We start from the raw sequence: 27985 nt of genomic DNA on the forward strand, positions 1-27985 counted from the left end.
GATTCCCTGGACCAATCCCTGTGTTACCCGAGTGAGTGGAGTGTGAAGAGGAGTGGACGGAGTGTGTGTGTGACTATCGGCGTCTTTCCCGTTCGTGGTGTGGACCCCCGGAGCCCGGCTTTCCCCTCACTTTTGTAAATAATCACCTGGTGTATCATAATAAAGACTCTTGTGCTTTCAAGACCTAGAGCCTGCGCATGAGTCCGTTCAGTCGCAGTGTGACAATTTTTAAACATGTTTCTAAACAGGCTCCACCACTCTGCAGTCTGCCCCCCCAACCCACTACTAGCAACCATCATGATCCCCCGGTCAGCTCCTTTCGCCAACCTACACAGCTATGCAGCCTCCCCAGCAAATAGTCTGCGTTCAGTACCTTTTCTAACGACTGTATGCTTTGAAACAATAAGCTGCATCACAATTACATTGTAATCTTAACTTCAAAACACTAATTTATGCTGCTGAATATCATCTTATTTTGCTTTTTTAGATTCCAGAGAGTCTCAGGCCAGTTCTAAAATTTTGTACTATGACATTTTATGAACAGGCTAAATTGTAAATAGTTCTAACAGATTGAACTACTTGAACATGAATGCAAAATGTGAAGCCATCACTTATGAATATCGTTGTTTTTCTCATCACAATGCTTGTCCAGTTTATCACAAGCCAGTATTCTTTGTGTTATTGTTTTTTTTTTAACAGATGCAGCCTTCTAAAAATGTATAACCATGGGGAGAGAGCTGATCAGAGAAGTCGGGGACCTCCGTGAGGAGTTCAGAGCCTCCGTTAATCTTGCAGCACTGAACCTGTTGATGCCGGTGTATTGCCTCTGGATTAGCCTTTTAACAACATAGATGAGATGAACAATGCAGAGGCAACTCTGCAATGACTAGAGGCAAATGAAGCACTGGTAAGTTCTTAAAGGTTAGGGGACTTTTGTAACCCAGAACTTTAAAAATTGTCCAAGTTGGTTAAACTGCTTAAAAATGGCCTTCTGCTGTATGTTCTGCTTGAATATACAACAGCAGGCTATCGTTGGAAGATCCAACAAATCGGAATAGAAATATATTTCACTGCAAATGGTTTGGCTTATTTATTTTATCTCTAGAAAATTAGGCTTTGAGCTATTCAACTAATGGCTCTTTGGGAATCGGTGAAGCAGCAGTTTGCTGATTTCTGCCTTGTGACTTTCATATTAATCAACCTAGTAGTTTAGATGCTTTCTCCCTGCTGAAGACAATTGACAAGAGGTTATTCATATTTAAGATCTAATTTGGTCTTTTTTTCTTCTTCGTTTTGTTTGTTTTTGTCCTAGTTGGCCTAACTCGACAGGTAAACGCTGTTTCTGAGTTTGCCTTTCCCCGAGCAGTGCAGAAATGTCTCTGCTACGCTCCAAATCGGATAGCTGGTGCAGGATGCCCGATACCGGAGTAAACATTAAAAAAAACAAAACAAAAAAACTGACTTGGACCTAATACATGTAACAAAGAACCTTTTTCATATCATAAATTACTTTGTTATTGATATAGAGATTTCTGTCATTTTTAATTGCATAATGCGAGATGCTTCATATTATAGGGATATTATTATGGACGTGACAAATTGTAAGATAATGTCCAGCATATAAAGGGTATCCTGTTTGTGGATCATACACAGGGATTCAAGGAGCTTTATTTGTCATTCGCATCACATGTTAACATGAGGTGGAACAAAATTATGTACACACGGTCCCGGAGTGAAAAGAAACAAAAATAATGAAGAAGAGGAAGGGTTTTGTTTTGTTTGTTTTTTTTTTTAGTAATAAATAAATAGTTGGGTTTTTTGTTTTGGTTTTTTAACAAACAGAAATGACAAGTAATAAGAAAATACAATAAGTAAAGTGCAACAACCTGAGTACCAGGGAACCTCCCCATTTATCTGGGCTTAGGACTAGCACTGGGACTCCACTGGCCTGTGGCTCCCCCATGGCTGGGTTATCAGATGGGTTTCCCATTATTTTCAGTAGCTTTTTGAAACAGTTTTTTGATCTAAGTAGACATGTCAGGCATACATTTTAACAACTATGTAGCTCTTTGTAGTGAGGTAGAATGATTAAACAAAGCTTAGATTTATTTGATCTTTCTCCAAATAGGAGTAAAGACTTTCTGGAGGTGTTACAGAAATGACCAAAACCCCAAAATGAATTGAAATGTTTAAAATTTTTAAAAACTGTCTTCTTTTGTTTGGTTCTCTATGTCTGTCACAACAAAAAAAATCACATTTAGAAACTTTAAAATGTCAGATGACACGTGATTACATTCATCTTTTATTTACAGTCTATTGACCTAACCTGTGACGTGTATTGAAAAGCTCTCAATGCTATCTCCCATTCACTCGACCTGCTCTTTAGTGAGTTTGTGTTCAACAGACTGTAAGTGACTCTTTAGAGATTGTTCACTGAAACAGAATGAGCTCGCCGGTCCACTCAGATGATTCAGTAAAGTCACAGGAGTGGAAGGACGAGGTTTCCCACTCACAGAGTCACTGTGGCTTTCCTCTAACAGCCTGGTCATCAGTAGAATCATCATCACTGTCTGCATTTAGATTTTTGTGCCTAACCTCTGTATTGCTCGACATTTATTGTTCCAAAACTGGGTGATAAACCGTGAGGGCTGGATTTCCAATTATAGTGACAAAAAACAGAAATCTTGAAACTGGATTTGGAAAAAAATGGTGACTGAAATTTGAATGGCTACTTTGTCTTCATTACATCAGCAGCAAAGACCTCAAAAAGCTGGATTTTCCTGTTCAACTGGACTAATGTGGTAACCGATGCTGACTCCATCATGCTGTACTTCCAGGTGGTGATACTCGCTGCTACAGTCATGCTGGTTTACTACTGTGAGTTCACTGACACTTTCAGTCCAGCAGAGCAGGGCTTCATTTGTAGAGATCCCACTTTGACCAAACCTGATCCTGGACCTGAGCAGAACAGCCGCATGCCACCTATAATACTGTACTCTGTGGTGAGCGGACTACCTGTTGTACTGGTAAGTCAATAGAGCTACAGAAAGCCATGCATGTTAAAGGACTGTTAGTATCTGTCAGTTAGTCGATATCTGCAGTGGATGGAACCATGCATTATTGTGCATTTCACAGCAGGTAAAATAAGTATTGAACATAAGTATTGCAGCAGGTCTCTGCAGGTGATTTCAGCAGTGCTGGAACAAAGTTCCACAACACCTTCTCAAAGTCATCAATATCTCTGAACCCCCCACCGTCACGGCAGGGTGAGGCAGGCATGCTGTTCGAGTGGATATGTGCAAACTTTCTCCATGTGTTGGTGTTGTTCCACCTGTATCCTTTATCTGGAAGCTCTGTCCTCCTTCCACACCATACTGATATTCATGGGGAAACTGAGTCTGATGTTCAGCTGGGAAATTGTCTTTCCCATACCTGCTCAGTCTCAGTCTCTAATATTCACCCTCTGTAAACACTTTGCTGATGAGCTTATGGTCAGTTTTGTAAATTGTGGTTATTTTAAGTGTCAGAGAGGATGATTATCCAGTGTATGTTTCCTGATTGTGTGATTGACGGGTTGTTAGTCGACGTTAACGGAGTTGCAGTCAGAACCACGCCCATCGCATATAATTTTAAAATACTAAAAAGGTGAAGATGAAACGTGCAATAAGGCTTCATAATGGGATTTCACAAACTGGAGGGTAACATCATGGTGGCTGTGTTTGTCTTTTCTGCTGTTTGTGGTTGCTGTACGTGGCTGTTTGGTAGGCCCCGCCCACCTCTGCATTAGCTCTGCTGATGTTTTCTCTTCAATGGGTCAAAATTAGTGTGTGGCTAAAATAGCAGAGGATGAACCTTCAATATTTTTTTTCTCAACAAAATGTCAAATGCTAATGCTGATACATGATATGGGTTTTACTGCATGTCAATAACATATCACATAAAAACATGTGAACAAATAAAAATTTGATTTAATAGTAACTTTTAAAATCAAAGCTACATCATTGCAGCAAATTACTGGAATATGACAACGCCATCATTACTGCAAACTTTTCAGTACTGTATACTACAGCTAACATTTTCTCCAATTTATTCTTATTTAATTTATTTTGTTTTTCATTCTGTTTTTTTCCTTCTTTTTCAGATTTCAGGGGTGGAAGTAGTCATCTTCCTCTTTTACTACAACTCAAACAACTTTTATGAGCAGGAGAAGGTTGTTGTCGTGGGAGACTGCTGCTATGTTAACCCCATGGTGCGCAGGACTGTCCGTTTCCTTGGTAATGTAAGACCAGCCCAAAATATTCCCACCATTGATTAACCCAGTTGTCGTGTCTGACATTTTTAAAATGTCCTTATAATAATGTTCTGGGCTACTGTAGAGCTAAACACAATTATGGTGTCTCTTCTAACGTTTTAGGATCAGCTATGTTTAAAATGGCCATTTTCACAGAATTTAAATGAACCGTCTATAATGTAGCCTATGTGAGTTATGCAATAGTTATGTTGGTTTAAGTTGTTTACAAATATCACCTGTGTGTCTTTCTGTAGGTGTCTTTGTCTTTGGTTTGTTTACAACAGACATTTTTGTTAGTACTGGTCAGATGGTCACAGGAAGTCTGGCTCCCTACTTCCTGTCTGTGTGCCAGCCCAATTACACTGCTCTCGGCTGCCAGGATACAGCGTTCTTTGTGAGCCAGTCAGATGGCTGTACTGGTGACCCTGATGACATCATCAGAGCCAGGAAGACATTTCCCTGCAAAGAGGCTGCACTCAGTGTCTACTTAGCTGTTTACTTGGCAGTGAGTAGATCTGTCTTTAAATAATCCAACAGTCTTCACCAATGTCAATAAAGTAATATTTGGTTAAAGTGTCAGAGAAATAATCTTCCTTTTCAGATGTACATCATGTCCTGCGTTGGATCTGCAGTGGGGCGTCTGGCTGGGCCCTTTGTCAGCCTCTCATTGGTCAGTCTGGCTTTGCTAACAGGCATCAACAGAGTGGCTGAATATCGTAACCACTGGAGTGATGTTATAGCAGGACAAGGCATTGGTGCTGCTGTTGCTGTCTTTCTGGTCAGTTCCTGTTATTATTAGACTTATTCATATCAGTGTAGACTTCATTAGTGGGTCATTATGAAAAACAGATATGCCAATAAACACAGCATTTTATGCTAGCTCAAACCTGAAGTTAAATGACTGCTTATTTGTAAATATATATATATATATATATATATATATATATATATATATATATATATATATATGTGTATGTGTGTATGTATATATGTGTATGTGTGTATGTATATATGTGTATGTGTATGTGTATATATGTGTATGTGTATGTGTATGTGTGTGTATGTGTGTGTGTGTCTGTGTGTGTATGTGTGTGTGTGTCTGTATATATATATGTGTGTGTATGTGTATGTATATATATATGTGTGTGTGTGTGTATGTATATGTGTGTGTGTGTATGTGTGTGTGTGTGTGTATGTATATATATATGTGTGTGTATGTATATGTGTACAATCACAGAATGTACATAAGGTGCAGTTGCAGTCTAGGAGTGGGAGCAGTGTGACAGTTCAACTGTTTAGGAGGGAGATGGCGAGGGGAAAGAAACTGTTCCTGTGTTGGTTGGTCCCAGTCTGCAGGCTTCTATACCATCTGCCAGAGGGTAGCAGGTCAAAGAGTCTGTGTCCAGGGTGTGAGGGGTCTGTGATGATTATCCCTGCCTGTTTCCTGGTTCTTCAGAGGTACAGGTGCTGGATGGAGGGCAAGTTTTACTGAAATTTTAGTCATTTATTCAAAGTCAGAAAAAACGGTACAATTTAAAGCACACTTTCAAGCAGCTTTTCAAAATAATTCATCTTTCCAAGAGTAAGTTCAGCACCTTACTTCTGCACATCATTGTGTAACTTGGTCAAACATATTTAGACTCTTTCCTTAATAGAAAACCGATCTAATGGACTAAACTGCTGCAAGATACTCTCACACACACAAGCTGTGCTTGCATGGATGAACATGAATTAATTTTTTCCACTTCGTGAACAACAGTCTTAGTGGGGACAAAGATCTGGGTCACAGAAACAATGTAAACAAAAATAATAGAGCTCTATTTCCCTGCAGTAACAGGGAAGTACTTGCAATCCAAATGGTTGATCCGTGTGAAAGGAATAATTTTGAATGATCAAATGTATTCAACTTTTCTTCTATCTCTTCCTAGGTTGTTTTTGTGGTTCAGTATTTCAAAAAGAGACCTGTGATTCCCCAGAGTCCCTCAGACTCAGGCACGGCTAATACCGATGAGGTTTCCCCTGAAGTCAATCACAATATGGAGACCAGTGATAAGGTAAGGTATAAAGGACTGCACTTTATACCATGCTGTTAGGGCTAGTGGTTGAAAACATGGATAGATAGCAACAGTGGCGTTACCTGTTACCTTCGATACTCCTATATTTGAATCTTAACATTGTATTTATTTATTTATTTATTTATTTTTGGGCATCATGTTGCTTTTTAGAGCCAGAAGCGGCCATATTTGGAAGGTGGAGTACAAAGCCATCAGCTAATGCTAGCAAGCTTGGTTATCAAACTGCATTCATAAATTGACACTTAGTGTTATATGTGTTTTAAGTAATCCAAAGTGAAAACCTAAAAAAAACTGTAGAATTTGATTAACCAGAACAGAAGCACAAACGTCCATCCATCCATTCATCGATCCATCTTCTTCTGCTTATCCGGGGCTGGGTCACGGGGGCATAAGCAGAGAAGCCCACCCCTCCCTTTCCCCAGCCATCTCCTCCAGCTTTTCCGGTGGAACACCAAGGCGTTCCCAGGCCAGCCGAGAGATATAATCTCGCCAGCGTGTCCTTGACCTGCCCTTGGGCCCCCTCCCGCTGGAACATGCCAGGAACACCACACCTAGGCATCCCAGGGGGCATCCTTGTCAGATGCCCGATCCACCTCAACTGGCTCCTTTCAATGTGGAGGAGCAGCAGCTCTACTCTGAGCCCCTCCCGGATGGCTGAACTTCCCACACTATCTCTAAGGGACAGGGCAAGCCACCCATCAGAGGAAGCTCATTTCTGCCGCTTGTATCCGCGATCTCGTTCTTTCAGTCACTACCCACAGCTCGTGACCATAGGTGAGGGTAGGGACGTAGATCGACCGGTAAATTGAGATTGAAATTTTACACTCAGCTCTCTCTTCACCACAACGGACCGGTAAAGCGTCCGCATCACTGCAGCCGCAGCACCAATCCATCTGTTGATCTCCCGCTCCCTTCTCCTGTCACTCATGAACAAGACCCCGAGATACTTAAACTCCTCCACTTGGACCAGGAACTCGTCCCTGATCCAGCGTGGGCTTTTTTTGGGGTGGCTGTAGCTGAGGAAGTAGAGCAGGTCACCTACTGATCAGAAGGTTGGTGGTTCGATCCCTGGCTCCTCCAGTCTGCATGTCATGTATCCTTGGGCAAGATACTAACCCCAAGTTGCTCTCCGATGCATCCATTGGAGTATGAATGTGTGTGAATGTAGTTAGACAGCACTAAGTAGAGCGAAAGTGCTTGTGAGAATGGGTGTGACTGGGTGAATGTGACATGTTGTATAGAGCGCTTTGAGTACTCCGGGAGAGTAGAAAAGCGCTATGTAAGAATCAGTCCATTTACCATTCTGGCTGAGGACCATGGCCTCAGATTTGGAGGTGCTGATTCTCATTCCCACCGCTTCACACTCGGCTGCAAACCGTTCCAGTGCAAGCTGGAGGCCATCACGCAATGAACCCAACAGAACCACATCATCTGTGAAAAGCAGCGATGAGATTCTGAGACTACCCAGGTAAAAGCCTTCCGCCACTTGGCTGCGCCTAGATATTCTGTCCATAAAAATTACGAACAGAATCTGTGACAAAAGGCAGCCCTGGCGGAGTCCATCACCCTTCAGGAACAAGTCCGACTTATTGCCGGCTACGCATACCAAGCTCTTGCAATGGTTGTATAAGGACTGAATGGCCCGTAGCAATGGGCCAAACACTCCATGCTCCCGGAGCACCTCCCATAGGACACTCTGAGGGACACGGTCAAATGCCTTCTCCAAGTCCACAAAACACATGTAGACTGGTTGGGCAAACTCCCATGCACCCTCAAGTATCCTTGAGAGGATAAAGAGCTGGTCCAGTGTTCCGCGACCAGGACAAAAACTGCATTGTTCTTCTGTATCTGAGGTTCGACTAACGGACGGACTCTCCTTTCCAGCACCCTGGCACAAACTTTCCCAGGGAGGCTGAGGTGTGTGCCCCCCTATAGTTGGAACACACCCTCCGGTCACCTTTCTTAAAGATGGGAACCACCACCCCGGTCTGCCAATCCAGAGGTACCACCCCTGATCTCCACGCAATACTGTAGAGGCGTGCCAACCACAACATCCCTACAACATCCAGAGCTTTCAGGAACTCAGGGCGGACCTCATCGACCCCAGGGGCTCTGCCACCAAGGAGTTGTTTAACTGCCTCAGTGACCTTGTGCCCAGGGATTGGAGGGTCATCCCCCTCATCCCCAGACTCTGCTTCCTCCACGGAAGATGTGCCAGTGGGATTAAGGACATCCTCAACTTATACCTTCCACCACCCGACAATTTTCTCCCTTCCGCAAATTGCTACCTTATCGTGGTGGAGGGGTTTGTGTTTGTGTGTCCCAAGGATCCCAGGGGTATGTTGTCTGGGGGCTTCTGCCCCCTGGTAGGGCCTCCTGGTAGGGTCTCCCATGGCAAAATGGTCTTGGCTGAGGGACCAGACAAAGAGTGATTCAGAAGATGCCTATGAGTAGAACACCAAGGGAACAGTTCACCCTGCCCGGGGAGGGTGCCCGAGGGAGAGCATCTGGTGGCCGGGCCTTAGTCCATGGGTGCCCGGCTGGGCACAGCCCAAATAAGGGACATGGGCCCATCCTCTTGCAGGCCCACCTCCCATAGAAGGCACCGTAGGGGTCAGGTGCATTGTGTGCTGGGCAGCAGCCCTTGCGAACCAATCCCCGGCTACCAAGACTAGCAGTCTGGACATGGGATGTCACCTCTCTGGTGGGGAAGGAGCCTGATTTAGTGCGTGAGGTTGAGAGGTACCGGTTAGATATAGTCGGGCTCACCTCAACGCACGGCTTGGGCTCTGGAACCAGTCACCTGGAGAGGCGCTGGACTCTGTCTCAGTCTGGAGTAGAGATGGACCGATCCGATATTACGTATTGGTATGGGTCCGATACTGACGTAAATTACTGGATCGGATATCGGAGAGAAATAAAAAAATGTAATCCAATCCATTAAATATCAAAAAAGCACCTCACAAAACTTGTGACACGGCATAACTCGGCTCATAACCGTAGAGCAGTATGCGTCACGTGATAGAGCGCCTGTGTGTATTTGTAGCCTCGCTACCAAACCAGCATTTCATCTCCGACAAAGTTATCCCAGAGAGAAGTAAAACACGTGTGTAAGTTCATCTCTGAATGTTTGTAAAGCATTCCAGCGTTAAGCTGATCTTTTTCTACGTAGCTGACGGCTGGTAACTGTGCAGGGGCGGATCTAGCAAAGTTTAGCCAGGGGGGCCGATAGGGCATGAACAAGGCAAGGCAAGTTTATTTGTATAGCGCAATTCAACAACAAGGTGATTCAAAGTGCTTTACAGAGACATTAGAAATAAAAACAAATAAAAAGCATGATTTAAAATTGATTAAAACAAGCAAACAAACAAACAAACTAATTAACAAACAAACAAAACAGTATATAAAATCAAAACAGATAAAAGCAGAACAATAGATAAAATCAGTAGTTAAAATGTTAGTTTTGAAATTTAAGCTTAAAAGTGTGGATTTGGTGCTTTATTCAAATGCAGCTGAGAACAGGTGAGTCTTCAACCTGGATTTAAATAAACTGAGTGTTTCAGCTGATCTGAGGCTTTCTGGGAGTTTGTTCCAGATATAAGGAGCATAAAAGCTGAATGCAGCTTCTCCGTGTCTGGTTCTGACTCTGGGAACTGATAAAAGACCGGATCCAGATGACCTGAGGGATCTGGAAGGTTCATACTGGGTCAGGAGGTCACTGATGTATTTTGGTCCTAAACCATTCAGAGCTTTATAGACCAGCATCAGGACTTTAAAGTCTATCCTCTGACGGACAGGCAGCCAGTGTAAAGACCTCAGAGCTGGACTGATGTGGTCCACTTTTTTGGTCTTAGTGAGGACTCGAGCAGCAGAGTTCTGAATGAGCTGTAGTTGTCTGACTGATTTTTTTAGGTAGACCTGTAAAGATGCTGTTACAGTAATCAAGCCTACTAAAGATGAATGCATGGACTAGTTTTTCCAGGTCCTGTTGAGACATCAGATCTTTTATCCTTGATATATTCTTGAGGTGATAGTAAGCTGATTTTGTTATTGTCTTAATGTGTTTTTCTAAGTTTAGGTCTGCATCCATCACTACACCCAAATTTCTCGCCTGGTTTGTGGTTTTTAGATGTACGGATTGAAGTTCTCTGGTGACCTGTAATCGTTTTTCTTTGGCTCCAAAGACTATTACTTCAGTTTTGTTTTTGTTTAGCTGGAGAAAATTGTGGCACAACCAGTCATTGATTTCCTCAATGCATTTACCAAGAGCCTGTACAGGGCCTCGGTCTCCTGGTGACATTGTGATATATATTTGTGTGTCATCTGCATAGCTGTGGTAGTTTATTTTGTTGTTCTTTATAATCTGTGCCAGTGGGAGCATGTAGATGTTAAACAGAGGGGGTCCTAAGATGGAACCTTGGGGAACTCCACATGTGATACTTGTCTGCTCAGATGTGAAGTTACCTATTGATACAAAGTATTTCCTGTTTTCTAAGTATGTTTTGAACCAGTATAGTACAGTTCCTGAAAGACCTGCCCTGGGCCCTGTTTCAGGAAGCCGGTTTGGAAAACTCAGAGTGAAAAACGACACTCACGGTTGAGTAACCCCGAACTGTCCAACTCGGAATATTCCGTTTCAGAAAGGCTGATAACAATTAGTTCAGTCAACGCGGAGTTGCTTTAACCCCAAGTGAAGCGCGCGGACGAGGATGCATAAAGCCCTGATAAGCGGAGCACAGATTAAGCGAGTCACCATGGAGACGGAGGGAAAGAAGGCGCGGTCAATGTATTTCACAGCGCTTGAGGCCGAAATTCTGATGGCAGCATATGCCGATAACATGCAAATTCCGCGGAAAAAAGTAACACAGCCACAGCTGCAAAAGCATGCATGGCAAAACATAGCCGACAGAGTCAATGCGTGAGTGTTAATTTAAACATTGATCGAGGGATTTCCACCCATTTAACACGTTATTTTATCATATGTTATTTTATTTGTTATTTTATACATTTTATTTTGTGATGTGATGTGAGCGCAGGTGCAACCCAACAGGCCCCAAACGTGCCTGGCAGCAAGTAAAAATGAAATATAAAAATATAGTCCAAACAGGTAAGGTGTAATTGTATTATGAGCCATAGTGCTTGGTCTGTTTGTCCGATGTAAATCAATTGCAGTTAGAGGCTACATTAATTTTCTTTCTGTAAGCACTTATTGAAATTATCTGAGCACATTACAAGTACATATTTGCTTACTCTGTATGCTCAAATGTGGCCCGTTATAGCCAACAGAAAAAAAGCGGAGGCCCGAAAAACAGGTGGGGGTCCTCCACCACCACCACTCACAGAGCCTGAGCAGTTGGCCCTCAGCCAAAACAGTGGGCGCCCTGTGGCCGAAGGCATCTCTGCGGGGACATCCTCTGAGTCAATAACCCCGCAAGACACAAGTGCCTACATAGGGGGTAAATTCAAAATAATACATGATGTGCATACATCCTTTCTTCACAGTCACCTTTGCAGTGCTGCTCATTCATTTGATAAACTCTTTACCATAATGGATTATTTTGTAGTGAAGTTATTTTCCTACTGATTTTGCCTTCCCTCAGCCTTGGTTGTCTTTGAGAGCATAATGACAATGAAGTGTAAGGTGATTGGTATGTTTGTTAATTGCCATTTGGTCCCTTGTAAGTTATAAGTGACCTGTATAAACCTCATATTCTATCAGTTGATGGTGGTGGTGTACTGCATCTGGTGCAGCCTCCTGTTGAGCCAGACCAACATGCAGTTGTGAGTAATACTCCACAGATTATATGAGTTTACAGTAGAACAGCAATGTTGTTTATTTCTTTACTACAGGAAAATAATGAAGAAACATTGACAGCTGTTACAGAGGAGGAAGCAACAAAGACACTTTATGAGGTTTACATCTTTTAATACTTTGTGTACAGGAAATACAGGTGACCAATAAAGCCAGTTGAACAAAAAATCTGTTTATTCTTCTTTCAACATGTTGAGGTGATGGGTCAAAAGAAATGATTGTGACATATGGTGTCTCTGACTGCTCTTCCATCTTGTATGTCCGTGGGAGGGTCAGGATGTTCATGGTTTGGATCACTGCTGATGTTTGGTTCAGAAGGACAGTGTTCTCCTCTAATTGTGGCAATGTTGTGAAGAATCACACATGCCACAATAATGTCACATGCCCTTTCTGGGGTGACCCTGAGTCTTTGCAGGCACTGGAACCGGGCCTTAAGCATTCCGATAGTCATTTCAATTCTGGCTCTTGTCCTGCAATTAGCCAGATTATATCGCTGCTGTGGGCCCGGTTCAGGGTCAGGGTAAGGGGTAAGCAAATAGGGTAAACATGGATACCCCCTATCACCAAGCAAGTAGCCAGTGAACTCTCCTAAGACAGAAGGGTACACTTCAGTTCAAATGTCCCTGAAGCAATTGGTCTTTATATATTTTAAAGTATTCTCAACTCACCATGTCCAAATTTTGTGCTCAGTGTACATTCACGGAATATTTGTGAGTCATGGACAGAGCCTGGCCACTTGGCTTCCACATTTGTGATAATGTTGGCAGCATCATATATGATCTTCACAGTGCAGAGAACACAAATTAGCATCCATTACTATAATGAAATAATTTGTTAGTTTGACATGCTACAGGGAACTATGTACCTGTACTTTAATGCTGTGGAAAGACTTCCTGTTCACATAGTCTCCTTCATTTACTGAAGGAGCAATGATTGGAATGTGAGTGCCATCTATACAGCCAATCACGCCTGGGAACCCTGAAAATAAATGTGCAATTTAAGTAGTAGTCCAAGTATCACCACATCATAAATTAAGTTTTGGTCATCCTGATACCTGCAATTTTGTGGCATCCCTCTTTGATGAATCTTGTGGGTCTATGACCGGGGAACACCACAGACGAGTACAGGAGACGTTTCAGTGCAACTGTAACATTCCTGACTGCCCGACAGACGGTAGCCTTGGAAACGTGCTCAGCGTCACCAATATTATACAGAAAGCTCCCGTTTGCAAGAAACCGAAGTGCAATACAAATAATATGCAATGAACTGAGAGCATGTCCGCGATGTGTCACATGCGTAATATATGGCCTGAGGATGTTATTCAAATAAATTATAGATTGTGCTGAGAAACGGTAACGTTCGCACAGAAAATCATCAGGAAATGATCACTCTCTCCCGGCGGAGAGCTCTGCGGAGAATTTGGGCTTCACGATCTACTGGCTCTTCAAGGAAGTGGCACGCCATGTCTGACACTTCCTACTGTCAGGTTTCCGACAAAGCGGCGGAGACAGTCAGGGTTAGTTGTAGTAAACCTGCTAGGGGGCAGGTTAGCTTCACGGAGTGTGTCGTCATAGTGACTCACTCAGGCTGCAGCTGAACTCGCTTTGTGAAACTGAAAACCCAGAGTTTTCGTTAACTCAGGGTATACTTACTCAGTTTTTCCACTAAACCGGCTTCCTGAAACAGGGCCCAGTTCTCCAGTCGTTTGAGTAATATGTTGTGGTCAACTGTATCAAATGCTGCACTGAGATCCAGTAAAACTAAGACTGACATTTTTCCACTGTCTGTATTCAGACATATGTCATTAAACACTTTGGTCAGAGCGGTTTCAGTGCTGTGGTTCTGTCTAAAACCTGACTGGAAGGCATCGTAGCAATTATTCTGTTTTAAGAAGTAACTGAGCTGTTGAGAAACTGCTTTTTCAATGATCTTACTTAAAAATGGGAGATTTGAGATCGGCCTGTAGTTGTTCATTTGTGTCTTGTCAAGATTGTCCTTTTTCAGTATAGGTTTTATTACAGCAGTTTTTAGTGGTTCCGGAAACACACCTGACATTAAGGAAAAGTTGACGATCTGTAACAGGTCTGACTCTAAAGTCTTTGAGACCTTTTTGAAAAAACTTGTTGGCAGGACATCTAAACAGCAGGAGGAGGAGTTCAGTTGACCTAAGATGTCCTCCAGGTCTTTGCTGTTAATAGGGTGAAACTGTTTCATGGTGTTTAAACAGTTTTTTGGTGGACACAGTACATATCCTGGATCTGCTGTTGATGTACCAATTGCTTGTCTAATCTTTTGGATTTTTTCTGTGAAGAATTTAACAATAGCAACCCCTCCTCCTCTCCTGCTCACACTCTCGTATACAGGGGTAGAAGAGCTTCTCTGTCTTGTAGGAAGTGAAGGCCAGTCGGTTTCAGAGATTTCAGCTCGCTGTGCCCTGCCTGTGGTACGTCCTCCCCCTTCCAGGAGACATAATTTATGTCTTGGTTTTGCACCAAGACAGTCCAAGGGGGGATTATCACTTGAGGATTTATAATAGTGCACAAAGTCTACTTTCTTGGTCATGTTATCTGTGCTCCTTAGCTGTGTACTAGCTTGCTCATCGCCATTGTTTTGAATCAAAGGCAAGGTTGTTTCATTTCCACACAGTCCATTTACCTCCACGTTTACTTCTAAGCGATGAATTTTTGTCTCCAGTACTGCAATCTTCTGCAGGAGGCTGTGGTAGTCATCTGTGGAGAGGGAAGGCATCTTGTTGCTAGTTAGCCTAGCGGTTAGCACCATTCCAGGCTATTGAGGCTGCTCGGTGCCCAGACGCTGTAATCAGCTGTGTTTAGGCCACAGACACACGGAGCGCTGAGGATAAGGTAACTATAAAGATAAGATAAGATAACCTTTATTAGTCCCACACGTGGGAAATTTGTTTTGTCACAGCAGGAAGTGGACAGTGCAAAAGTTATGACGCAAAAATTAGAATACAATAAGAATAAATACAGTACACAGCTGTACAGAATAGAATAAAATAATATACTATATACAGTAGAATAAAATAGAATAAAAATATACAATAAGATAAAAATAGAATACGAATGCTATATACAACTGAGTAAAAATACAACGATGCCAGAAAAGATTATTGCACTTAGTGTTATTGCACATGTGTGGATGTGTGTGTTTGTTCAGTTAAAGTCTTTGTTGTGGAGTCTGACAGCAGTGGGGAGGAAAGACCTGCGAAATCTCTCCGTCCCACACCGTGGGTGCCGCAGTCTCCCACTGAAGGAGCTGCTCAGTGCTGTCACAGTCTGCTGCATGGGGTGGGAGATGTTGTCCATCAGGGATGACAGCTTAGCCGCCATTCTCCTGTCACTCACCACCTCCATTGGGTCCAGAGGGCATCCTAGAACAGAGCTGGCCCTTCGGATCACCCTGTTCAGTCTCTTCCTGTCCCCAGCAGAGATGCTGCCGCCCCAGCAGACCACGCCATAAAAGATAGCAGAAGCCACCACAGAGTCATAGAAGGTCTTCAGGAGTGGGCCCTCCACTCCAAACGACCTGAGTCTCCGCAGCAGGTACAACCTGCTCTGCCCTTTCCTGTACAGGGCGTCTGAGTTATGAGTCCAGTCCAGTCTGTTGTTCAGATGAACACCAAGGTACCTGTAGCTGTCCACAGCCTCAATGTCCATACCCTGGATGTTCAGTGGTTGCAGTGGAGAATGCTTGTGCCTGCGGAAGTCTACCACCAGCTCCTTGGTTTTACTGGCGTTGATCTGGAGGTAGTTCAGCTGGCACCAGTCCACAAAGTCTTGAGTCAGTCCTCTGTACTCCTTGTCGTCCCCATCAGTGATGAGGCCGACTATTGCAGAGTCATCAGAGAACTTCTGCAGGAAGCACTGGGTGGAGTTGTGGGAGAAGTCTGCAGTGTAGATGGTGAAGAGGAACGGAGCCAGAAGCGTTCCCTGTGGGGCCCCCGTACTGCAGACGACCCTGTCCGACACACAGCCCTGAGTCCTCACATACTGTGGTCGGTCGGTGAGGTAGTCCAGGATCCAGGTAGTGAGGTGATGGTCCACTCCAGAGTTCTCCAGCTTGTCCTTCAGAACCGAGGGAAGAATAGTGTTGATGGCACTGGAGAAATCAAAGAACATGATTCTCACAGTGCTTCCAGCGGTCTCCAGGTGAGAGAGGGAACGATGTAGGAGGTGAATGACGGCATCATCCGCTCCAATGCCAGGCTGGTAGGCAAACTGAAGTGGGTCCAGTGATGAGCTTATTAGGCGCCGAAGCTGAGCCAGGACCAACCGCTCCAGGGTCTTCATCAGGTGGGATGTCAGAGCCACCGGCCTGTAGCTGTTGAGGTCCTTGGGGCGTGAAGTCTTTGGCACTGGTACAACACAGGAGGTTTTCCAGAGCTGTGGGACTCTTCCCAACCTCAGGGAAGAGTCCCACAGCTCTGGAAAAATGTTGCTGTTTCTGTTAAGAACACTTTGGTCCTAATGATCTATAAGTGTCCAGAAGCTATCGCAGGTAAGCTCATACGGAAAAAAGGGAAAAAAGTCAGCATAAAAATCAATAAAAATCAATACAAGAAGCAAAGCATTTAAAGAGCAAAGAGACGAAGCGTCCACACTCACAAAGGGGGAAACACAAACAGGGAAAAGGGGGCACAAAGACATACTTTTCTTTCTTATTCTCATTTAAAATGTCTAGCTTTTAATAAATAATTGTCTGAATCTTACACCCAAAGTTTTAATCTGATGTAAAGTATATAGAAGTCCATTACTGTATATAGTAACTGTTAAGTCTAATATACCCCAGTAAGCTATACTACTTTTTCCTTTGGGAAGGTACCATCTGTGCAGTCTGCAGTTCTGTAGAAGAAAGATGTTGAATCTATTTAATTATTCTTGAAAAATAATTAATTTTGGTGCATTTTTTTTCACACTGCATCAAATTAAAGTTGATTACATCGATTAAGCATCATGAGGTGGAGGGTGGGTGGTGGTTCCCTATTTTATTTATTTTATTTTTTTGCTGGGAGTTTGCAACCCTATTAGTTAGCAGAAATATTAAGCAACCTAAGTACTCTTTAAAATACCAGAATAGGAAGAATGGAGCAGGTTTAAGTTTATTAGATTGATCAGTATTGCTGAACTGTGAAATATTTTGGGTGCAGTGTATTTTTTTTTACATACAGGTCTAACAGAATAGCTTTAATGTTGTTGTTTATTTAAACTTGAGTATGAACTTATACAAAATGCAGCAAGATATTAAAAAAGCAGTTTTATTGATTAGAAAACACACTATATCGGATTCATATTCGTATCGGTATCGGACAGAAAAAAGTGGTATTGTGCCATCTCTAGTCTGGAGTTGCCCCTGGTGAGAGGCGGCGGGCTAGGGTGGGTATCCTAGTATCCCCTCGGCTTGCTCCCTGTGTGTCTGGGTTTCTCCCAGTGAACGAGAGGGTTTGGTCCCTGTGCCTTTGGGTCGGGGAACGGGTCCTGACTGTCATCCGAGTGATGGTTCAGAGTACCCAGCCTTCTTGGAGTCCCTGGGCGGGGTGCTGGAGAGTGCCCCGCCTGGGGACTCCAATGCTCATGTGGGCCACGACAGTGAGACCTGGAGGGGTATGATTCGGGGGAACGGCCTCCTGGATCTGAACCCGAGTGGTGTTATGTTGTTGGGCTTCTGTGCAAACCACAGTTTGGCCATAACTAACTCTATGTTCGAACATAAGAGTGTCCATAAGTGCATGTAGCATCAGGACACCCTAGGCCACAGGTTGATGATCGATTTTATAATCATATCACCAAACCTGTGGCCATATGTTCTGGACAACCGGGTAAAGAGAGGGGCTGAGCTGTCAACTGATCACCATCTGGTGGTGAGTTGAATCAGGTGACGGGGGAGGATACTGGAAAGACCTGGTACACCTAAATGTATAGTGAGGGTGCACTTGGATTGCCTGGCAGAGGCCCCAGTCCGTGAGATCTTCAACTCACACCTCCGGCAGAGAGTCAACAGCATTCTGAGGGAGACTGGGGGAGACCACCCAGGAGGATATATTACTTATGACATAATACTATTAAAAAGACTAAAAAAGGCACTAACGTCACAAACAAGATGGAGAGGTCCAGTTCAGTGACTTGAATACGTGGAAGTAGAGTCAGTAAGGACCAAACTTTTTGCACCAGACTACAGATGCTGAAGTTAACATCAGTGTCTGTCAAGTTACTTGAAAAAAGTAATCAGTAACTAATTACTGATTACTTCCCAAAAAAGTAATCCCGTTACTTTACTGATTACTTATTTTCAAAAGTCTTTAGTTACTTAGTTACTTTTTAAAACATGATTTATCCCCTGAATAGGTACTAAAGCAATAGATCTTTTAGCCCAATTCTACTTTTTCTACATAATCCATCATACAAAATGTAATCAAATGAAAAAGTCTCTTTTTAAAACTTGTTTTATTAGTTTTAATCTTTTAACTTTATGCATCAAGCAAACATTAAATTATATGCAACATTCTCTGACTGGAAGAAATTTGTTTAGCATTTAAACCTATTTTCTGCACATAAAATAAAATATTTTTTGTGTTTACACTCAGTCTTTCAAATAGATGCACGTAAAACACAGCAGAAAATAAATAAAATCAAAGACTAGCGGTCCTGTTGCTCTATTTTCACCTGTAAAGCAGGAGTGGGCAGGCGGATATTTGCCCTGGTGCAGGTGAGCCGCAGCGGTCAGTGGAAGGATACGGCAGTTTCTCTGTGAATTTCACATTCCCGTGGCAGCGCACTGTCGGTGCTTGCTCGGACGTTTAGGGGTTTGTTTCGCTGTAAAAAGAAATTTTCTTCCCACACAGTGAACAGCGGACGCTAATGATTTTGTCACTTTTTACAGAATCAAACTCAAAGTAAGGTCAGTACTTCCATGCTTTAAACGCTGCACGCTCATACTCTCTGCCACACTTGTTATATTATCCATTGTTGATCTGCACACAGCTGTTGCCACGAACATCACACTCGCTTACGTCACTGTCACGAGACACTCTTGCAAAAAAATCACGGTTTTAGTAACTCAGTAACGCAGCATACTAACTGGAAAGTAACAGTAATCTAATTACCTTTTTTGCAATAGTAATCCCTTACTTTACTGGTTACTCGAAACGCGTTACTGCCCATCTCTGTTTTTTTTTTTTGTTTTGTTTTTTTGCCTGTCCCATTTGGTTCTTTAGCCATCAGAATTGTTGTCTGAAGACCAACAAGGATACCCAATGGATTTATTTTGCCAAATGGATCATCATGGCCTTGCCGTATTGGTCCATTTGATCGACCTTTGTTTTTATTATTTATTTTATTTTATTTTCAGATGTTACAGACGGGACAGACATGAGTGAGGGATAGGAAAGGGAGAGAGAAAGAGGAAGGAAAAGAAAAACAGAAGGGGAGAGGGACAGTGAGAAAGGGGGGGAGAAAAAAAAATCTCCTGGATCACCTGTTGAGAGAAGAAGAATAGAAAACAAGCAAAAAAAAAAAAAAAAAAACCAAAGCAACATACTAAACACAACACCATCGCATTAATCTAGCTAAGTGTAAACAGCAGTAAATACTAAATATTCAATGTTGTTGTGCAGCAAGCAGGACAGACAGCGCACAATGTGCTTTGAAGTAGAAGCCAAGAAAGGTGTAATTTAAGTCTACGAACAGTGAACACCCGTGTGCACACCTGTGTGGATCAGCGTGCTTGTATTCAAATGGTTTCCACATGTAATGGTCTGCAAGAGGATGTAGAGAGCCATAGCCCCGCCCCCCAGGGCATGAAGCAGGCATGGAGGAGATCCAGGCCCCAGACATCCAGAGGCCTCAGAGTGCGAGAGCCCAAGGAGGACCACCGGAGGGGCATCCGTGCCACCCTCATGGGAAGGGCTGAGGATCCCCAGACGAGGTGTCACCCAGTAGCCACCGAGCAGAAGCTAGAGGGGGCTGCACCGGCGTGCCCGCCGGCTCTGCCGGCAGCCAGCTGTGCCAGAGTGAACCGAGCCGCAGGCCCAGAGGCCGGAGGCCCGAGGGCCCCCCGCACCCCGGAGGAGGCCTGACCGAGCAACAGGCGCCAGGCCCCGCCAGGTAGCCACTGGGAGTGACGCCGTTAACGTGCCCACCCTCAAGGCCCTATATATATGTGTGTGTTATGAGAGTGTGAGTAATGTGGATGTCTAAGTTGTGAGATAAAATTGAGGCACAGGTGGCCAGAAGGGGACAGGGGGGGGGAAATGTCTCCCCTGCACCCTTGTGACACACCCGCACCCCAAGGCCCTACCTGTGTGGGTGAGTGTGGTGGAGCGGGAAGAGGGAGGTAGTCAGGGATGGGGAGGAAAAGGAGGGAGGGGAGGATGCCCCTCCCTAGGGCCAGCTCCCCCGCTGACCCCAGTAGGCACCCCCGTCCTCTGGTACCCACCAAGGCAAGGGAGCCCAGGTCCATCCAGACCGGGGCCTACGGTAGCACTGCCAAGCCCCACAGGACCCGGGGCAGCCCACCCTACCCCACCGCAGAGGAAACTGTACCCACCCCAACATTCAATCGTCTCCCAGACTACACAAGACAACAGACACCCAGGTTAAGTTTATTCTCCACCTCTCCTATGTCTCTCCCCCACCTGCAGAGTGGACTCCTGCAAGGATGGAACAACCTCCCCGCCAGTTGAAGAGCCCCCCCAGTTAGGCCGATGCACAAGAGGCCCCCTGCGCCAGGGCTGAGCCCTTGTGCACCCACCCGCCCACAACCTCGGTGACACACCGACGAGGACCGAAGCCCCCAAGGCCCAGCCAGAGCCCTAGCACGGAGGCGAGGCACCCCCGAACCCCAAACCCCCACGCCTGCCCCGGATCCACTCAGGGGCAGCCAGGCCACCAGGCCAGTAACCTACATCCACCAGTACAGACCATCCTCCAGCCCCGCTGCACGCAGCCACGAGGAGAACAACCTCTGAGAGCGACCAGAGCCACTAACCAGGTTATGAACGCAACCCCCGGGGTAAGCCCTCCAGGGATAACATCTCTAGGGGTCCTCCAGCCGCCCTAAGCCCGTCCCAACTCCATATCAACCACAATAGCTAAGGCGGGACCAAACCACGACCCCCTACCCCCACTAGGTGATGGAGCCGATCAAAGGAGCCCAGAGGGATTGATCTAATGTGGTGGCAGAGGCTATATCGAGACTAATGTGATCTATTAGAAGGTTTCTATATTGGCTAGAATTAAGATTATTTTTATTTTTCCAGTTCATGAGGACAGTTTTCTTGGCGATGCATAGGGCAGTAAAAACCATGTGGACTGTATTAGTTTCTGTAGTGACCTCATCCAATTTTCCCAACAAGCATACTAAAGGGGAGGTTGGAATTTTACATTTCAGACACTTTGATAAGTCTTCACATATCTCGCGCCAAAACTTCTGCACTGGTGAACAGAACCAAAGAGCGTGGATGTAATTGTCTGGTGTATTGTCTTGACAGTGTGAGCAGTTGTTGGAAGATGTAAAGCCCATCTTGAACATCCGATGACCTGTATAGTGCACTCTATGTAGTATTTTGTACTGTATTAATTGCAGACTGGGATTTTTAATCAATTTAAAGGTTTTTAAGCATACCTGAGACCAGAAGTTTAGGTTTAAGCTGACTGATAAATCTGCTGCCCATCTCTGGTTAACATACAACTCTATGGTGGCTTCATTGCTTTTAGAGCGAGCGATAAAAACACCATGGAAAGAAATTGAGACTTACCCGGAATCATTAGGGCAAGATTTACTGTCAGACTTGTTAAGGGTACAGATAAAGGCAGGTAGGAAGGTACTTAACATAAACAAATGTGAATATTCAAACAAATGTTGGCTTGTGTCATGCACTACAAAACCTGCGCTAGGAGCACAGAGATAAAAGAATAAAGTTACGTTGAAACCAAGCACACCATTGTTTTTCTTGTGACATTACCAATAAGTTTGATGTGTCACATGGCCCTCTTCCTATTGAAAAAACAAAAGTTGTATCCAAGATGGCCGACTTCTAAATGGCCACCATGGTCACCACCCATCTTCAGGAGTTTGCCCCCTCACATATATTAATGTGCCACAAACAGGACTTTAATATCACCAACCATTCCCATTTTATTACGGTGTATTCATATAAATGGCCTACCCTGTAGTGAAGCCACCAGAACATCCTGTGGAGAAAGGAGATTCTGTCCTGGGTGAAGTTAAAGTTGCTGTGTGTGCACAGTGGATTACCTGGAATCTTGCTGCTGTAGGAACATAAAGTCTTTTGAGTGGTCCTCCCCCATTATCACAGTCAGTCTGCTGGTCTGTCCAGTCCCAAAATGCCTCAGGTCACTATGCCAACAATACAGCTGGGGGGCCGGATGGACTCCAGGAGGGAGCATCCAGCGTCATGTTTCATATTTTCTATATTTTAGTCAATATTTAATCAATGCAGGCAAACCCTTTGTACATATTTATACTAAATCACTTTTTCCTGCGTCTGTCGACATGGTGTCTGGCCAAACCAGTCAAGGCTCAGGCTAGCTGTCCCACTCCCATCTCCCCATACCCACACTTCAGACAATGAACAAAGTCCACTGATATCAAAAGAATGGGGTGAGTTCTTTTATGTCAAAAAGGCCCCATGGTTAAATTAATTTTTATTCTGCACTATTTATTTGGTAATAATACATTATCATTATGTTGGATTATTATATTGGAGAAGTGTGCTTTGCTCTGCAAATATTTTGGAGTGTGCGAGAGCTTTAAGTGAAACTGATTTGAGATCCACAATATCTCATGACAGAGATATATATCAGTCGGCTACACTTTGCCTGAAAATTGACAGCCAAAGGATTATTTAATTTATCTTTGCTAATGCTTACTTAAAATACTAAAATATTATTATGTTGTCAATGCAAACAGAGTATTATAAATAAAAATCTGTAACCTTAAAAAAATTTTTTACATTCCACAATTCCATTCAAAACGTTAATGGATATATTGTGTTTGATGTGAAGATACCAATCAATATTAAAAACTAAATAACATTGATCCATGTCTGCACAGTGTTATATTTTTAGGATTGGCATGCGTTGGGGCCCAAAGTCATTGGGGTTTTTTTTATTTTGCTTTTGCTTTTGCCACGGGTCCCATATCCCTGGTGGCACCCTGCTCCTACCCCAGAGTCCATGGCATTAACTTCCACAATGAATTGTTTGGATTTGTCAGACTGGATGAGAACTGGCACAGATGCAAACAGTCACTTCACACAGTCAAACACTTGCTGTGCTTTGGAGTGGAATGGGACCTTGAGGGAAGTGAGACTCTCACTAATGTTCTTGACCAACGATACAAGTTTGCAAACCCCAAGAAGATTTTCAGCTGTTTGCATGTGGTTGGCTCCGGCCAATCCACCACCTCCTGAGCCTTTAGAGTCTGCCTTTACGTGCCTCCTCTCAATGATAGAGCCTGTGTCTGACTTGATGAACTGAAGTAAATTGTAAGATTCAGTTGACTCCAGATAGTATTAGTGTAGCATTAGCTTACCTGCTTGTCGCTCCGCCCCCCAAGCCTAATTCTGTTTTCCTCAGTGGTTTTGCTAACTTACTTACCCACCTTTCATCTGTCTCCCCACATGTTAGTTTGATGGGAGATTTCAACATTCATATGGTAAATGGCCTGTATTTATATAGCGCTTTACTAGTCCCTAAGGACCCCAAAGCGCTTTACATATCCAGTCATCCACCCATTCACACACTGGTGATGGCAGCTACATTGTAGCCACAGCCACCCTGGGGCCAGAGGCGAGGCTGCCGGACACTGGCGCCACCGGGCCCTCTGACTACCACCAGTAGGCAACGGGTGAAGTGTCTCGCCCAAGGACACAACGACCGAGACTGTCCAAGCCGGGGCTCGAACCGGCAACCTTCCGATTACAAGGTGAACTCCCAACTCTTGAGCCACGATCGCCCCATATAAATAATAATAACCTTCTGCTCACCAGAGACTTTTCCTCCTGTCTTGAGGACTTTGAATTCAGTTTATTGACTTTCCCACTCACTCCAAAGGAGACACCTTGGACTTGATCTGCTGTTCTGGTCTTACTCCCTCTAATCTTTCTGCTTCCCATAACTGACCACTTCCTCCTTTCATTTAACCTCCCTCTCTGCTGCTCTTTAACCAAGCCAACCTATCTCATCTCACTCCACAACATCAAGAACATTGATATGCACATTCTCACTGCCAGTTTGGATAATATTCAGATTCCAGACTTCTATTCTACTCCTGATGATTTGGTGTTATATTTTAATAATTGTTTAGTCATTGTCCTTGATTCTCTGGCTCCTGTAAAAACTCACTCTGTTTCCTTCGCTTCTTCTGCTCCCTGGTTTACCTTTGACCTCCGAGCTCTGAAGGCCAAAGCTGTGCAGCTAGAGCATAGATATAAGAAATCTGGTTTAACTGTTGATGAAGAAATCTATACATGCCATGTACTCCAGTATAAAGACTCCATCAACCAGGCCAAACAAAGCTTCTACTCTGGTATTATCAGTTCTTATGAGGGTAACAACAGGATTCTGTTTTCACTTCTTGACAAACTTCTTAAACCCTCTGATGCTTTACCCCCACACTTCTATTCTTCTGAAACCTGTTTTTCCCCTCTCCAGAACCTTTTCTCTATTTTGAGCCGTTTTCCACTTTTCATCTTCATCATATATCTGAGTTTATATGTAAATCAAAGCCATCGTGTTATCTTGACCCTATACCTACAGGGCTTGTGATATCCTGCCTCTCTTCCTTACTCCCACTCATCTCTGCTATCATTCACTCATTACTCACCACCGGTATCGTTCCCTCCTTATTCAAGATAGCTTCAGTCACTCCTATACTGAAAAAACCTTCCTTGGATCCTAACAACTTTAACAACCTCCGTCCAATTTCTAATCTACCCTTCATCTCTAAAATACTTGAAAGAATAGTCGGAGCTCAACTTCATTCACATCTGGTTAATAATAACATCTACGAGAGGTTTCAAACTGGCTTTCGCTCATGTCACAGTACAGAAACTGCTTTTCTTAAAGTTACTCATTCCACTCTATTCCCAGTCACCTCTGGTGTACCCCATAGTTCAGTCTTAGGCCATCTTCTCTTCATAACATACATCCTCCCTCTTGGTACCATTTTCCATAAATTTGATCTTCACTCTCACTGTTTTGCTGATGACACTCAGTTATATCTCTCCTGCAGGCCTGATTCCTCCCTCCCACCTTCTTCTCTTACAGAATGCTTATCCCAATTAAAATCCTGGTTCAGCTTAAGCTCAATGAGGATAAAACTGAAATCCTCCTTACTGGCACTAAATCCAACCTACTGAAGGCGAACCATTTCACTCTCACTATCAATAACTCCACAGTTTTCCCTTCACCTCAGGTTAAGAGCCTTGGTGTCATCCCAGACAGTTCACTATCCTTTAAATCTCACATCAGTGATATCCTATTTCCATCTATGCAGCATTAACCTATTTCGTCCTTCTCTTTCCACCCAGTCTGCATCCATTCTTGTTCATAGTCTCATTATCTCCCGCCTTGACTACTGTAACATCTCTTACGTAGTTTCCCCCCAAAATTCATCCAAGCTTCAACTGGTTCAAAACTCCGTTGCCCGCATTATTACCAGAACCCCTCCTACCAGCACATCACCCCTGTTCTCCAGGAACTTCACTGGCTCCCTGTGAAGTTCCAAATAGTGTACAAGCTTCTTCTGCTCACCTTCAAGGCCCCTCATAACCTTGCTGTTAAGTACTACCTCTTCTGCCCGCTCACTTCGATCTTCTTCTTCTATCCCCAAGTTTAAATCTGTTCAAGTCTGCATATATTCACTGTGAACTTATTGTCCATTTGATCTTGTTTTGTACTGTTCTTTGTTTTGTCATTGTCCTACTATGTGTTTTATTTTATTGTTAAGTGTCTTTGGGTGTCTTGAAAGGTGCTTTTAAATAAAATGTATTATTACTATTATTAGTAATATTAGTATAGGCAGGCCACAAAGTCAAGATCAGCTGCTATCCAATTGCTCACAATTGTTGACTTTACAACCCACCTGTGTATCAAAACACAATCTTCTTGTGGCTATAGTAGCCCTGACTGAATTGTTGCTTTTCTTTACTGTTTCTGTAGAGCCCAGGGTCCATCACAGAAGTCACATGACTATGAAGGACCACCCCCTCACCCAACCACATCAAGGGGGAGATTGACGTCACCAATTCTGTGTAGTTCATGGACCTTTGTTTTTTACATCAGTCTCATTTGCGTCTCATTACATCAGCAACATTTTCTGTCATTTAAGAATTAATCTATCATTGCCACTTTTATTTTGCACTGTAGTGTTGTTCTCCCAGGGTCTCCCAGTTTAAAAAAATGTTTACTGTAAATGTACTGTCAACTTAAGAAATGTCACTGTGGATATTGTAGCAGCCATTTTAATTAATATATGATTTGTTTTCTTTATGGGTAAAAGTATTTGATATGTGTATTCAATGTAAATTTGATGTGAATACATGTAACACGTGTTAATGTCATATATAAGTCAGTAAGATTGCATGATATCTGATATATGAGGTTATAAAGAGGGATAAAGGGATAAATAATAACTAGTTTAAGACAAGATCATTGGTTGTCATGGTTTCCACGATATTGTCTGTGTTATGTAGGAGTCTTTGGAAATCTGAATTCAGTTCATTTCAGTTTTCCATTTTATTTATATAGCACCAAATCACAACAGTTGCCACAATAATAGAGAGAAATCCCAACAATCAAATGACCCCCTTGACCAAGCACTTGGCATCAGTGGGAATGAAAAACTCCCTTTTAACAGGAAGAAACTTCCAGCAGAACCAGGCTCAGGGAGGGGCGGGGCCATCTGCTGCGACCGGTTGGGGTGAGAGAAGGAAGACAGGATAAAGACATGCTGTGGAAGAGAGATAGAGGTTAATAATAACTAGGGATGGGTACCGGTATCTGGTGCCATTATGGTACCAGTTCTGACATAAACGGTAGTAACTGGACCGAAAAGCAGCGCACATTTTGGTGCTTTATTTCGGTGCTTTTTTTTCCTGAGATGTCATACACTTTGGATTCTAGCCAATCATTTTACGTTTCCGAGGATAGTAGGCGGGCCCAGGTACGTAGGTTCTTTTAGAGCAGAGCTACAGATTAAAAATGCCCAAGGTGAACCAATCAAAGTCTGGCTGTACTTCACAGCAAAAGATGCAAACTCAGCAGCAACAAGTGCTTTAAGCTGATACTGTGATACTGTCAAAGGAGGTAACTCCTCGAATCTGATGAAACACCTGGCGATGTATAGGGTTCTTTTAAAAGCCGAGAAATGCACCGTATTTGATAGCTTGCTGCGAGACCTCACACCAAGCACATCTACTGTGGGTGTACAAAACAAAATATATAAGAAATGTATATGTTTGATTTAATTATATATCCATGTTGTAATACTGCAAATGTAATATTACTTGTAAATGTTATTTGTGCCAAAACTATATAATAAAGAGAATAAATATGCATGTTGCTTTCACATGTTTCAGTTACCGGTGATGATAATGTACACAGATGGTAAATGGACTGATTCTTATGTAGCGCTTTTCTAACCCAAAGCGTTCTATACAACACGCCGCATTCACCCAATCAAACCCATTCTCACAAGCACTTTCTCTGTACTAACTACATTCACACTCCGATGGATGCGTTGGAGAGCAACTTGGGGTTAGTA

At 43.5% G+C, this 27985-nt stretch overlaps 1 protein-coding gene across 3 annotated transcripts; it reads left to right on the plus strand.

The window, feature by feature from the left end:
- On the plus strand, positions 1-27779 carry LOC113011019 (phospholipid phosphatase-related protein type 5-like). 3 transcript variants are annotated; one of them, XM_080292881.1, is made up of 8 exons: positions 1-134; positions 700-907; positions 2838-3026; positions 4142-4274; positions 4546-4796; positions 4866-5069; positions 6220-6345; positions 26383-27779. In XM_080292881.1, the coding sequence occupies exons 3-8, from the start codon at positions 2862-2864 to the stop codon at positions 26410-26412; spliced, it is 909 nt and encodes a 302-aa protein (XP_080149007.1). In that variant the 5' UTR covers positions 1-134; positions 700-907; positions 2838-2861; the 3' UTR covers positions 26413-27779. The 3 variants fall into 3 exon arrangements, with proteins under 3 accessions (XP_080149007.1, XP_080149006.1, XP_026006175.1); XM_080292880.1 differs by lacking the exons at positions 1-134; positions 700-907 and having other exon boundaries at positions 983-3026; XM_026150390.2 differs by lacking the exons at positions 1-134; positions 700-907 and having other exon boundaries at positions 1100-3026; positions 4893-5069.
- Positions 27780-27985: the final 206 nt, after the last annotated feature.

This window comes from Astatotilapia calliptera, chromosome 18, assembly GCF_964374335.1.
Source record: "Astatotilapia calliptera chromosome 18, fAstCal68.1, whole genome shotgun sequence".
Lineage (NCBI taxonomy): Eukaryota > Metazoa > Chordata > Actinopteri > Cichliformes > Cichlidae > Astatotilapia > Astatotilapia calliptera.

Excerpts from the sequence above, each read along its gene's own strand:
- LOC113011019 (XM_080292880.1), top strand. The coding sequence starts at position 2,823 with ATGCTGTACTTCCAGGTGGTGATACTCGCTGCTACAGTCATGCTGGTT. Across the intron at positions 3,027-4,141 it reads GCGGACTACCTGTTGTACTG|ATTTCAGGGGTGGAAGTAGT; the intron begins GTAAGTCAATAG and ends CTTCTTTTTCAG. Across the intron at positions 6,346-26,382 it reads ATATGGAGACCAGTGATAAG|AGCCCAGGGTCCATCACAGA; the intron begins GTAAGGTATAAA and ends CTGTTTCTGTAG.